This window comes from Vitis vinifera, chromosome 11 (genome assembly GCF_030704535.1).
Source record: "Vitis vinifera cultivar Pinot Noir 40024 chromosome 11, ASM3070453v1".
Lineage (NCBI taxonomy): Eukaryota > Viridiplantae > Streptophyta > Magnoliopsida > Vitales > Vitaceae > Vitis > Vitis vinifera.
This window is the reverse complement of record NC_081815.1, coordinates 10,215,521-10,230,539: the sequence shown is the minus strand read 5'-3', so window position 1 is coordinate 10,230,539 and position 15,019 is coordinate 10,215,521. Positions and strand designations below refer to the sequence as shown.

Below are 15,019 nucleotides of genomic sequence, written 5' to 3'. Positions count from 1 at the left end.
GGGAGTACTTCAATGTTATACTCGGAAATTATCTTCTAGAAAATGGGATTATTCACCAAAGTTCCTGCATTGATACCCCACAACAGAATGGGATAGCCGAGAGAAAAAATCGACACCTTCTAGAGGTAGCCCGATCTATTAGGTTTACCACTCATGTCCCAAAACAATTCTGGGGAGAGGCTGTTTTAAATGCTACATACCTAATAAATAGGATGCCTTCTAGAGTCTTGAAATTTGATACTCCATGCCAAACCCTTTCCAAAAACTTTCCTCTAAATCGGATTATAACTGATATACCTCTCAAGGTCTTTGGATGTTCTGCATATGTTCATCTCCCTCCTCATCAGCGAAGTAAACATGATCCCAAGTCTGTCAAGTGTATCTTTATCGGTTATTCCTCTTATCAAAAGGGGTATAAGTGCTATTGTCCTTCCACTCGGAAAACCTATAACACTATGGATGTGACCTTTCTTGAGAATGTACCTTTTTACACCAAAACTCATATTCAGGGGGAGAATCCAATCAATCAACAAGTAGAATATCAGTTTTGGGATGTGCCCGTGCCTGACTTTGGGGTGCCAGAACCTAATTTTTCCAGTGAACCATCTATGGCACCGGATGGACCACCATCAGAGTCACATCAGATTCAAGGAGACAAGGAGTCCATTGGCAAAGAACTTCAAGTTTACTCAAGGCGTCAGACGAACCCTAAACCGGTGGACCTACATCCTGAGCTTCCTCCTGTGCCTTGTCAAACTGATGACCCGAAATCAAATCCCACCGGAATCATTCAAGGTAATATTGATTCTCCTGTTATTACTGATGACATTGACTCTATGGATGATCTCAATAGGCCCGTGGCCCATAGAAAGGGAGTAAGATCTTGTACTCAGCATCCCATCTCAAAATTTGTGTCCTATGAGAAGCTATCTCCTAATCTTCGAGCTCTCATCACAAATTTGGAGAGTATTGCTCTCCCAAACTGCATACAAGAGGCCTTACAGCATCCTGAGTGGAGAAAGGCAGTGAATGAAGAAATACAAGCACTGCAGAAGAATGACACTTGGAAGATTATGAAATTACCACAAGGAAAACGCCCTGTGGGTTGTAAGTGGGTCTTCAATGTCAAATACAAGGCAGATGGGAGGATAGACCGGTACAAGGCAAGGTTGGTGGCCAAAGGATTTACACAAACCTATGGGATTGATTTTCAAGAAACTTTTGCACCAGTTGCAAAGTTAAATACAATCCGAGTCTTGCTATCCTTGGCAGCCAACCTTGATTGGAATTTGCATCAACTAGACGTCAAAAATGCATTTCTCAATGGCGATCTTGAAGAAGAAGTCTACATGGAGATTCCTCCAGGTCTAAAACACTCCAATAGCAATGACCTAGTCTGCAAACTTCAGAAATCACTCTATGGGCTTAAGCAATCCCCAAGAGCTTGGTTTGAGAGGTTTACTAAGGTGATTAAAGGAGAGGAATTTTCACAAGGGCAATCTGATCACACTCTTTTCATTAAGAGATCGCCTGGTGGTAAGATTACAGTTCTTATAGTCTATGTTGATGATATAATTGTTACTGGGAATGATGAAGAGGAAATTTCCCGACTTAAAACAATTCTAAGTAAAGAATTTGAGATTAAAGATCTAGGAACTTTGAGGTATTTTCTTGGCATGGAGGTAGCAAGGTCAAGCAAGGGTATCTTTGTATCACAACGAAAGTATACTCTAGACTTGTTAAAGGAAACAGGAATGCTTGGATGCAAACCCTCTAATACTCCTATGGATCCATTCAACAAGATAGGCTCAAAAGAAGATATGGTTGCTGTTGACAAGGGAAGATATCAAAGACTAGTTGGAAGGTTAATCTACTTATCACACACAAGACCTGACATCAGCTTTGCAGTGAGTATGGTTAGTCAATTTATGAACAATCCCACCGAAGAACATCAAGAAGCCGTATATAGGATACTACGCTACTTAAAGATGACTCCAAGTAAAGGATTATTCTTCAAAAGAGTGGCAAGCCGTGACGTGGAGATCTTCTCAGATGCAGACTGGGCTGGTTCCTTAACAGATAGAAGGTCTACTTCAGGTTATTGTACCTATGTCTGGGGCAATCTAGTTACTTGGAGGAGTAAGAAGCAATCGGTTGTGGCACGCAGCAGTGCAGAAGCGGAAGTTCGTGCCATGGCCCATGGAATTTGTGAAGGGATATGGTTAAAAAGGCTGCTTGAAGAACTCCAGCTCGCTCCTCACGGACCTATGAAGTTGATGTGTGACAATCAAGCAGCAATCAGCATCGCAAAAAATCCAGTCCATCACGATCGAACCAAACATGTTGAGATTGATCGTCACTTCATCAAAGAGAAGATAGAGCAAAAGATCATAGAAGTGGACTACATCCCTACACGGCAACAGATTGCAGATATAATGACAAAGGTTGTTCCTAGAACCCAATTTGACATACTTCTCTCCAAGCTGGGAATGATTAATATTCATTGCCCAGCTTGAGGGGGAGTGTGGAATTCCGGATTTATGGATGATTGTAGGATGAAATTAGAAGATATTACAGGCTGTAATTAGAGATTTGCTAGCTGTAAATAGTTGTAGATTATTTTCTATAGATAGGAGATAGTTTCCTCTATTGTGGGATCTGATAGAGCTTTTTAAGGAATTACCAGGCTGTTGGTAATCTCCTATTTCCCTATAAATGTAATTTCTGTAGTGTAAATTATATAGAAGAAAATTCTCACAATTATCTTCATTAGCAGTAGGAATAATGGCTTGACTTGGTTTGTCACCTGTTTTTCCTTTCCAATTTGCAGGTTTCTCATGGATTTTCCAACAATTCTCACGAGTATGGCGAGGTTTGTTGCAAAAATCACACCAAACCCGTGGTCTTTCATCTGATTTGCTCTGAAACGCAGTAGCTTTACTATAGCCTCCACCCGTGGTAACCAAGGTTGAACCTTCAATAGCAACTCCAGGTCCCTTCTTGCCCAACATCACATTCATCCAACTCTTTTCTCTTCTTTAATACAATTGAATTAAATGGATCATAATTTTAATATTAATATATATTTTAAAATTAGACATATTACAATCAAATATCAGAATATTAGATGTAATTTAATAATAAATGTACACTTATAAAATTCATATTTTTATCGCTGCATACGATATTATTATCAAATATGATAAATCATATTATACATATATCAAATTATTTAATAAAACAACTCAAAAATATCATTATACTTCTAATTACATTTTTATCAAATTTTTCTTATATTTTTATAAATTTTGATCAATTTTAAGCTTATCGATTTTTTTTTCCAAAATATCCGCGATATATCTCCGATATATCCATAAAATCGAAGTACCAATATATCCGTGATTACCGATATTTTCATCCTTGTATGGTGCCTAAACCACATAGAGAAATTGTTTAGGAATAAACTTTTTAGCCTTTGATCCGACAATTTCTCACTATCAAAAAATCTCCTATTTCTTTCCTTCCAAAGTGTCCAGAAAATGCAAGTAGGGGCTGCTCTCCAAGCCTTAATGCGCCTTTTTTCAATAAAAGTCACATTCCACCTTAGGAGGGTTTCCCTAACTGTCTCATAAATAACCCACCAAACACCTAAAATGGAGAACACCAGCTGCCAAAATAATCTCGCCTTGACACAATGAAGAAGGAAATGATCTATGGTCTCTAACTCCACTTTGTATAAAGCACATCTGTTGACCAAGGTCCACCCCCTTCTTTGAAGCTAATCCAAAGTCAAAACCTTTCCCCAACAAGCCTCCTAAGTGAAGAAACTCACCTTTCAAGGAATCCAAGGGTTCCACACTATTTTTAAAGGGAAAGGGGTTGTACCATCAGCCTCTAACACAAAATAAAGCCCCTTAACAGAGAAAAACCCTTTGTTCCCACCCTTCCAACCCACTCTATCCTTTTGTTCCCTTTTCACTAAATGTCCTTGAAGTAAAGAAAGAAAACGCTCCATGGCACCCAACTCCCAATCATTTAGGTTCCTAACAAAACGGAAATTCCAATTGCCACCTTCTCCTCTATGCTCCCATAGATCAATTACCCAAGCTTCTTTGGAATCAAATAAGGCAAACAAGGATGGAAAAATCTCACATAAAGGTTCCTCACTACACCACCTATCTTTCCAAAACTTTACCCTCTTCCTATTACCCATTGCAAAGGAAATCATAGACTTAAAAAGCTCCCAATGCTTCTCAATCTCTTTCCATACCCCAACACCAAAGGAATCTCTCACCACTCCTGACCTCCACCTGCCTTTCTCCTCCCCAAACTTTCCCTTTATGATTTTCTTCCATAAAGAATCCCCTTCACTTGCAAAATGCCAACACCACTTACAAAGGAGAGCCTTGTTGAACAACAAAAGAGACCAAACCCCAAGTCCTCCTTTTGACTTTTGAAGAATTTCTGAACTCCTTTATTGATAATGAATCGGTACACACCATACACATATATATACACAAATGACTGAATAAGAAACAATCAATCTAGCTTAATTCTCTCCTAAAATTAGGAAACTAAATCATAAGGAAATATCCTAAATGATCTCTCCTTTTTTTTATTCCTAAATTAAAGTCCTAACTTTGGCATTATTTCAACACTCCCCCTCAAGCTGGAGAATATATATCATATAATCCCAGCTTGCAAGTTAAGTCTTCGAAGTTAGGCCTAGGTAAAGCTTTGGTGAGGATGTCTGCGGTTTGGTGCTTGGTAGGAACATAGTTTAATTTGACCGTCTCACTAGTCACCTTCTCTGTGATAAAGTGTCTGTCAATCTCAACATGCTTGGTCCTGTCATGATGCACGGGGTTCTTTGCTATGCTTATAGCTGCCTGATTATCACACATCATCAGAATTGGAGATGAACTCGTTTGTCCCAGTTCACTAAGAACCCTTTTTATCCAAATCCCTTCACAGATTCCCTGTGCAAGAGCTCTATACTCAGCTTCTGCACTACTTCTGGCTACAACTGATTGCTTCTTACTCCTCCAGGTAACAAGATTTCCCCAGACAAAAGAACAATATCCGGAAGTGGACCGCCTGTCAATGATGTTTCCTGCCCAATCCGCATCTGAGTATACTTCAGTGTCACGGTTCTCTGTCTTTCTGAAGAATAGGCCTTTCCCTGGTGTCATTTTTAAATATCTAAGAATCCTGTAGACTGCTTCCATGTGTTCCTCAGTGGGGCTGTGCATGAATTGACTTACAGCACTCACTGCAAAGCCAATATCTGGCCGAGTGTGTGAGAGATAAATCAAGCGCCCGACAAGCCGCTGATATCTCCCCCTGTCTACCGGTGTACTTTCTTTCTCGATACCAAGTTTCTTCTGACTATCCATAGGAGTATCAATTGGTTTGCATCCAAGCATACCGGTCTCCTTAAGAAGATCGAGTATGTATTTTCTTTGAGAGACTACGATTCCTTTCCTTGATCTAGCCACTTCCATACCAAGGAAATATTTCAAATTTCCAAGGTCTTTAACTTCAAACTCTTCTGACAAATACTTCTTCAAATTCTGTAACTCCCCCATATCATTTCCAGATAGAATAATATCATCGACATAGACTATCAATATGGCCAATTTCCCGGCATGAGATTTCTTGACAAATAGAGTATGATCAGCCTGACCTTGTTTGTAGCCCAGCTTCAGGACTGCTTTTGTGAATCTATCAAACCAGGCTCGAGGAGATTGTTTAAGGTCGTACAATGATTTTTGGAGTTTGCAAACCTGATTCTTTGACATACTTTCTTCGAAACCAGGTGGTATTTCCATGTAGACTTCCTCTTCTAGGTCCCCATTTAGAAACGCATTTTTTATGTCCAGTTGTTGCAAGCACCAATCTTGATTGACAGCCAATGAGAGAAGGATCCTGATAGTGTTCAGTTTTGCAACAGGAGCAAAAGTCTCCTGATAGTCTATCCCATAGGATTGTGTAAACCCTCTAGCTACCAAACGAGCCTTGAATCTTTCGACTGATCCATCTGCTTTGTATTTTATGGTGAAAATCCACTTGCACCCCACAGGCCTCTTCCCAACCGGCAAATCTGTGATAGTCCACGTCCCATTCTTCTCAAGTGCATCAATCTCATCTTGTACTGCCTTCTTCCATTCTGAAATTTTTAATGCCTCTTGTATTGTGTTGGGAACCTGAGTATCATCAAGAGAAGTAGCAAATGCTCTGTAAGATGGTGATAACCCTTCATACGTAACATAATTCCCAATTGGATGATCTGTACATCTCCTAACACCCTTCCTCAATGCAATTGGCAAAGTAGAATCATCAATGCTGGGAATTAACACCTCTCCAGCCCTATCCTCACCTATGTTCTCTTCAGGAAGACTTGAATTGGAGTCAATATATTGGCCACATGTTGACTGTGATCCGTGCTCTAATTCCTGTCTTTTCCTCCTCCTGATGTAAACTTGTAAGTTCTCATTAGCAAGTTGTGGGGCTATAGGTTGAATAGGCATGGGAGACTGGATGGTCACGGGAGAAGGAACATTTGTGTGCTGGGCTGGCTGAACTGATGGCGGCATGGGTGTGGACAACTCAGTGGGCGCGAATTGGGAAGGATTTGGTGACTCTGAGTGAAAAGAAGGTACACCATCAAGAAAAGACTCCCAAACTTGATGTTCATTCATGCTCTCCCCCTGAACATGAGATTTGGGATAGAAGAAGACATGTTCAAAGAAAGAGACGTCCATGGTGGTGTAAAATCTTTTGTTGGTTGGAGAATAGCATTTGTACCCTTTTTGGGTTGGAGAATACCCTAGAAAAATGCACTTATTTGCTCGAGGAGCAAATTTGCTACGATTTTGAGGATACACATGAACGAATGCCGTACAACCAAATACTTTGAGTGGTAAATCAAAAGAGGCGGCATGGGTGTGAGGAAACTGTTTTAAGAAAAGTTGACGTGGGGATTGAAAGGTAAGCACTCTGGATGGCATACGGTTAATCAAATAGGTAGCTGTGAGAATAGCTTCCCCCCAGAAATAGTTTGGAACATTAGAGGAAAACATAAGGCACCGGGCAACCTCCAAGAGATGTCTATTCTTGCGTTCGGCCACCCCATTTTGTTGTGGGGTGTCAACGCAAGAACTTATGTGGATAATGCCATGATTTTGAAGATAAGTACTGAGACTACTAGTAAAGTATTCCTTTGCATTATCTGACTTGAGGACTTGTATTTTGGAATTGAATTGATTTTGAACCATACGATTGAAGGTTTGAAAAATGTGCCCGACCTCTGACTTTTCTTTCATAAGGAAAACCCATGTTACCCGAGTATGATCATCAACGAATGTCACAAACCATCGAGTGCCAGAAATATTTTTTATCCGGGAGGGACCCCACACATCACTATGTACTAGAGAGAAAACAGTCGAAGGTTTGTATGGGATTTGAGGATATACTGTTCGAGTATGCTTTGCAAACTGACAAATTTCACAGTGATAAGATGCCGGATTTTTATTGATAAATAATCTGGGAAACAATTTTGCAAGGTAAACAAAGCTAGGATGACCAAGGCGATAGTGTAACATTATAATCTCACTATCTTTATTGACCTTAGAATTTGACACAGAATTGAAAGACTCTGACATACTCTGAGACTGTACGCAACTTGCTTGAGAGACTTGGTTGGAGAATTGGCCACATGAAAGGAGGTAGAGCCCGGAACACAGTTCAGCACTGCCAATCATCTTCCCCGATTTCAAGTCCTGAAAAACACACAAGTTTGGATAGAATTTAGTAACACATTGGAGATCATGAGCCAATTTGCTAATGGACAAAAGATTGCAATCCAAGTTTGGAACATGGAGGACAGAGTCAAGATATAAGTCTTTAGTAAGTTTTATAGAACCTATCCCGGCAATTTTTGACTTTGAACCATCAGCAATATGGACGGATGAATGACCATTACTTGGCTTGTAATTTTGAAGAATGGCAGCATCTCCTGTCATGTGATCAGAAGCACCTGTGTCTACTATCCACGGCCTCATTCCTCCTCGATTAGCAGTGAAGGCTACACCGGTAGTACTGCCACTGCCAACTTGGCTTAATAATTTCTGTAGCATCTCCATCTGCTCTTTGTTGAATGGACTCGGCTCGGGAACAGAGGTGCTCTCAGAGTTGGCAGCCACGTGTGCTCTGCCATCTCTGTCAAACCGTGGCTTTGGTTTCCAATCAGCAGGTTTGCCATGAAGCTTCCAGCAAGTCTCCTTATAATGGCCTGGTTTCTTACAATAATCACACCAAGGCCTATCCCGTTTCTGACGATCTCCACCACTACTATTAAATGACCGAGCCGCAAGGGCAGAGGCATCCAAAGTTGGGGCAGGTTGCTCTTTTGATCCCATCATCACTTTCTTTCTACTTTCTTCACGTCTAACCTCTGAAAAAGCCTCCCTGAGACTTGGCAGGGGTTTAATGCCCATGATTCGGCCTCTAACATCATCCAATTCCCTGTTTAGTCCTAGGAAGAACTTGAACAGTCTCTTTTGTTCCACAATTTGCCTGTATGTTGCTGCATCATCCGAACATTTCCATGAGTGAGTCTCAAATAAGTCAAGTTGCTGCCAATACCTTGTGAGTGTGTTGTAATACTGAGTAACTGACTGCTCTCCTTGGCGGAAGTCATGTAGAGCTGATTCAACCTGAAACAGTTCTGAAGTATTTTCAGAACTTGAGTAAGTTTCTTTGGCTGCATCCCATATGTCCTTTGCAGTCCCAAACAGCAAAAAATTTTCGCCTATGTCATTGTTCATGGAATTGATAAGCCATGACATGATCATGCTGTTTTCAATCTTCCACTTCCTGAAACCCGGTTCTGTAGTTTCTGGCATGACTGCTTCTCCAGTGAGGTACTCATCCTTTCCTTTACCGCAAATGAACAGCAACACAGATTGTGACCACTGTAAATAGTTATGGCCATTTAATTTGTGTCCTGTGATGAGAATAGGAGAGGAATCATTGCCACCAAGGTTTGGAATTTCAGATCTGCCCCCTGATTCTGGTGACGTGACGCTGGATACTTGTGATGATGCCATTCCGTATTTTGTCATGGACCGGAAAGGTAGAAGAACACTTTTCAAGGCACGTGCAGGGACTGGAGTTGAGAAAAAATAGCCGAAGGACGCCGGAAAATCTGATCAGAGGGCCCGCGGAAGCAAAAGAACCCCAAAAGAGGCACGTGCAGGGCTCGGATTGCACAAACAGGTAGGAAGGGTGGCTGGTCGGCGTCAGGCGAGCCTGGAGGAGGAAGCGCGTCGCCGGAAAGTGGCTCACGCGCCCTCACGCGCCGGCGCGTGAGATGCAGTCGCCGGCCGGAAAAACGCGCGTGGGCGGCGCGTGGATGGGTTTCTGGTTCCGGTGCTTTGGGACAAATTGGAGATCTCCTCCAGGCGCTCCTTGCGGTGTAGAAAAAAACCGTCGCCGGAAAGTTCGCCGGAAAAGTTCGCCGGAAAAGTTCGCCGGAAAAGTTGCCGGCGGTGAGTGTTTTCTGACGACTATTCGACTGACTGGAAAGTGTTTTCTCCCTTGGCTCTGAGAACAGGGACTGATGGCCGGAATGAGAGAGAGAGAGAGAGAGAGAGAGATGATCGGATTGAGATATGGCCAGAAAGATTTGGCCGGAATGAGTGATGGCCTGAATAAGAGGTGGCCAGAAGGGATTAGGGTTTCAGAAAACTGGCTCTGATACCATGAAGAATTTCTGAACTCCTTTATTGATAATGAATCGGTACACACCATACACATATATATACACAAATGACTGAATAAGAAACAATCAATCTAGCTTAATTCTCTCCTAAAATTAGGAAACTAAATCATAAGGAAATATCCTAAATGATCTCTCCTTTTTTTTATTCCTAAATTAAAGTCCTAACTTTGGCATTATTTCAACAACTTTGCCTTACAAACAGTTGACCACTTGATTAGGTGTACTTTCTTCTCTAAAACCCCTCCTTCCCATAAGAAAATCCCTCTAAATCTTCTCCAATCTTAATTTTACCAATCTAAGAATAGTGAACAAGGACATAAAATAGATTTGCAAGTTGGCTAGAGTGCTCTAAAGTAGAGTGAGTCCTCCCCCTTTTGAAAGATAGTGTCTCTTCCATAACGAAAGCCTCGTCTGAAAATGTTCTTCCACACCATCCCACACCCATAGACTTATGAGAGGCCCCCAAGGGGAGCCCTAGTAAGAAGAGGGTAGCTTACCCACCTTACATCCAATTTCATAGGCTAACTCTTCCAACAGGTCCACCTCCCCTACTGGGATCACCTCACTCTTCTCCAAATTGATTTTCAACCCCGACATGGCTTCGAACGACATAAGCAACCAACACAAGTGGCTAACTTGCTCTTGAGAGGCCTTACAAAAAATAATAGTATCATCCGCAAAAAGGAGATGAGAGATTTCCTCTCCATCACCCCCTCTTCCCCCAACCGTAAATTCCGAAATGAAACCACCCTCTTGAGCTTTCAAAAGCAACCTACTAAGGGCTTCTATAGTGATCACAAACAAGTAGAGAGAAATTGGGTCCCCTAATCTCAAACCCCTAGAGCTTTGACAAAAACCGGAGGGGGTTCCATTTATTAGAATAGAAAAGCATGGAGAAGAAATACACCACTTTATCCACTTTATCCATTTGTGCCCAAACCCCATTTTAGCAAGGATTGCTACCAAGAAATCCCAATTTACATGGTCGTAAGTCTTTTCAATGTCAAGTTTGCATATTAAACCACTACCTTTCTTCTTTAGCACTGAATCAATTGCCTCATTTGCTATCAACACTGCATCCAAATTTTGTATTCCCTCCACAAAGGCATTTTGAAAGCCAGAAATCACCCTTCCCATTACTTTCTTCAGCCTATTGGCCAATACTTTTGTCATCCACTCATGTCTCAAATTTAAATTATAATCTATTGTCTATTGGAAAAATCACAAATGCTTTGAATTATTCTAATGAGTTCACCCCTATTAGTTATTATTTTCAAGATCATTTGAGGAATATGATTGGGCATGGTAAGTTGGAAAATAGATTTTATTAATTGGAGACCGATTGGAAAAGTGGAGAAGAGTTTCAATGCTTAGTTTCAGCCCACAAAACCAGTTTGGACCAGATTCTTCTTTGCAAAACGGTTTAGGACATACCACCAAATATTTAGAAGAAGAGGTTTATATGGACATACCATCAGGATATGCTAAAGGGCATACCAAATAGAGTTGTTTAAGTGATGGAATCCTTTCTCATATGTCATACACCAAATAAGCTAGTACAAAAAGAATGGAGAGAGTACAAAAGAACAAGGTATATAGACTAAAAAATCTCTCCATGGATCGAAACAATCACAAGTATGGTTTGGGAGGTTTACTAATTTTATGCTTGATAAAGGCTAATTTTAAAGTCAATGAGATCACACCTTATTCATAAAACTATCTTCAATTAGGAGAGTTACTACCCTCATTGTGTATTTAGATGATATTATTGTTGTTGGTGATGATAAGGAGCAGATGTTAGGATTAAGGCTCTGGTAAAAGAATTTGAAATCAAGACCTTGGAAGTCTAAGACACTTTCTGGGAATTGAAATGGCCAAATCTCGATAGGGATTTTTTTATCTCCTAACAAAAATACACTCAAGATCTCCTTTAAGAAATGGGTATGGCTAATCGCAAACTCATTGACACTCTAATAGAGGTCAATCATCAGCTAAGAGGAAAACAAGAGGAAGAATCAATTGATCAAGGAATGTATCAGAGAATGGTTGGGAAGCTTATCCACTAATCACACACAAGACAATATATAGCTTATGCTACAAGTATAGTGAGTCAATTCATGCTACCTCCTCTTAGACCACATCTCAAAGTTTTCTACACAATTACTAGATACTTTAAAGGAACTCCAAGGAAAGGCCACTTGATTCAAAAAGGTAGGGAGCTTAAGTTAGAAGCTTATACAAATGCTAACTAAACTAACTCCATGACAGACAGAAGATCAACTACCGGGTATTGCACTTTCTTAAGAGAGAATTTGATTACTTGGAGAAATAAGAAACAATATGTTGCTCATTCTAGGGTAGAGGCAGACTTTAAGACAAAGGCAAAAGGGATATGCAAACCACTCTAGAAGATAATACTCTCAAATTCGAAAGTGACAGTAAAAAGTCCAATAATGCTTTATTGTGACAATAAATACATATCACCAATCTAGTTCAACATGATCAAACCAAGCATGTGGAGTTTGGTAGACATTTTATAAAAGAAAAGTTGGGACTTTGAACAAGTTTGCACTCCATATTTTTCATCCGCCAACCAACTAGCAGATGTGCTCAGAAAAGGATTATTTAATGCAAACTTATCAAAAAAAAAAAAAAAAATTATCTAATGCAAGCTTTCAACAAATAATTAGCAAGCTTTGGATGCAAATGTCTTTGCATCAACTTGAGGGGAAGTGTTAGAATAGTCAATTATTCTATGTATGGGAGGTTAGGATATTTTCCTAGTTTAGAGCTCTTTAGGTCAACCATTATACTCTATAGAGTCATGTAATATGAATGGATCAGTTTTTCAGATATTTTTTCACAAATTCATATTTTTATTAGGCTGTTTATACACTGAGTGATGATAAAAGACAACAATCTTCTCATTTGATCATTACAGAAAACTTCTGTTATTTTATTGAAACCAAAGAGCCTGAACTCCCAAATATTGAGGAATTATGTTCTGCATATTTTTATTTTAGTTCCTAGAAGATGTTTTATGTCATCCACAAACTGAAAAGACAAGCATAAGTCAATTAGATGGGTCTAAAGTTCATACCAGCAGTTGAGGTGAAAAACTCATCCAAATCCTTCCCTTGCTCTGCATAAAACCAAAAACAACTTCACTTTCCATGACAAATTATCATCACTGGAAAATAGAGCAAGACGCAGTTAAGTTTGTTCGAAGTGTATGTGTGTCATTTGTGTGTATGTGTGCATCTGTTTAAAAAGGCACCCACAAAAAGCATAGGTCCCCACAGAGATTCCCCACCAAAAGAAAAGATTAAAAAAAAAAAAAAAAAAAAAACAAAGGCCTGGGAAAACCAGAGAAATCATGACTAAGGAGCTACTGTATGGACAATGAAAAACAATCCAACCCTCTTTTACTTGTACACCTGAGGACCTCCATATGTTATATGCATGCAATTACAGAAAGCCTTACAATAAATCACTTTTCTTGATTTTACATTCTGTTTTGATTTTGTTCAGTTGCATGCATTAAAGTGAAATAAATCTTTTTTGGTTATGGCTATCCCACATATTACTTACCTTACTCTTTTTCTGTTATTTTAAGAAGTTATAGCTCAAAATGTCTAATCACACCATACCATAATTATTCCAACATAAAGACCAATATGAACATGTTAACAACTAATAGTTCATTTCATTCATTCAGAAGTTATGCCTCAAAACGTCTAATCATCACCTCATACCATAATTATTCCAACATAAAGACCAATATAACATGTTAAAAGCAAATAGTTTATTTCATGCATTCCTGCACAGAACAGGACAAATTAGGAAAAGTACGAGCACTAAGTCTTACCATTTTCATATTCTAAGGCTTGAAGTATCATTTCCACCTGAATTGAACTGAGAATTATCAATATCAGCTTATCCAGAGTATAAACCAACCTTTAGAAGCAAAAACTTAGATGGAAGTAAGATGCAACTTAATGCATAAAAAATGATTTGTAAACAATCATTACAGAAACTGGCCAACAGCTCTTCAATTGCAGTAACCATTAGAAGCAATGTTAAATATTATGTTACTCACTACTTGCCCATACATGCCTTTTTGCTTGTTAGGTAAATTTCAGCAAGAAACGGAAAATCTGACCAGCCTGACCTGGAATAGGATTCTCCAGTGCCATCTTTATGGATAGGACTTCCTTATATACCTTTTTAGGTCATTGTAACCAAAATGTTTGAATGGGTGCCTCTAAGTATCATCATTAATGATTCAAAATCTTTAATTTTTCCATAGCTGCAAAAAGGTGCTCTTGTGCTTCACAATTCTGCCCTTGCAACATCAGAAAGTTCAAATTCCATTCTCATGCAAGCTCCATCATTAATCTTAGGGAGCATCATTAGGGTCATACAGGAGCATCGCTTGGGTCTCCCCCCAGCTGAAGGGGATTGCAAGTTATATAGGCAGATGTTATGGCACTTTTGGAAGATGGAAGGAAGGCTCATCTTTAGGGTTGTCCTGTATGCTCATTGAACTGCTGTTGCATATTCAGCTCCTATAGCAGGTTATATTGCTTTTCTTGACCAACCTAGTTGGTCAAAGGAAGATTTTCCAATGGTATGCATCTAGGATTTGTACCAAATGTAAGTTTTTCTGAATTGAAAGAAAAGTAGAAAAAATACCAATATATGAATGAAAAACATATATATTGCAAGAATAAAGCATAAAGTAATAATGTGCACACATGCACACACAAAAAGAATGTGATTAAAAGAGGTAGAAACACACACCCATTAAAGTCACAAATATACAAAAAATCCAATAGTAGACTTTTGGTAGAATCAAGTTTTAAAAATCTGGCATTTTAATGTATAGATTCTGCATAACCTCAACAAAAAAAAAAAAAAAAAAAGGGTTCCCAATTCTGACCCCCAACAAATGTTATTATTCCAAAAGTTCCTAGCTTCACAAGTTCTCAACCAATATACTAAAACAGAAAAAACCTATTATCATAGACAAGTACAATTACACACTAGTATAGACAATAAATGAATATGTGTCTATGTACTTTTTTTGAAGCATTCACTTTCTAAGTTCATCTTCATCCCCCTAAAAGGGAATAGAAATGGATTGGCCTAACCCAACCCTTAGGTGGGCTTCGACAATTATTTTCTTGAGTTGGACTTGGGTTGAATTTTTTTAACCTAAACTCAAATCAGGGT

At 39.4% G+C, this 15,019-nt stretch overlaps 1 protein-coding gene across 1 annotated transcript in view; it reads right to left on the bottom strand.

Annotated features, from left to right (window-relative positions):
- The window catches only part of LOC100260381 (uncharacterized), a 43,504-nt gene that overhangs the window by 17,318 nt on the left and 11,167 nt on the right, over positions 1-15,019 (bottom strand). The window contains exons 6-7 of the mRNA XM_002272341.5: positions 13,653-13,689; positions 12,885-12,926 (exon numbers count right to left, since the gene is read on the bottom strand). Coding sequence (XP_002272377.2) covers positions 12,885-12,926; positions 13,653-13,689 — 79 coding nt within the window. The remainder of the gene's footprint in view (positions 1-12,884; positions 12,927-13,652; positions 13,690-15,019) is intronic.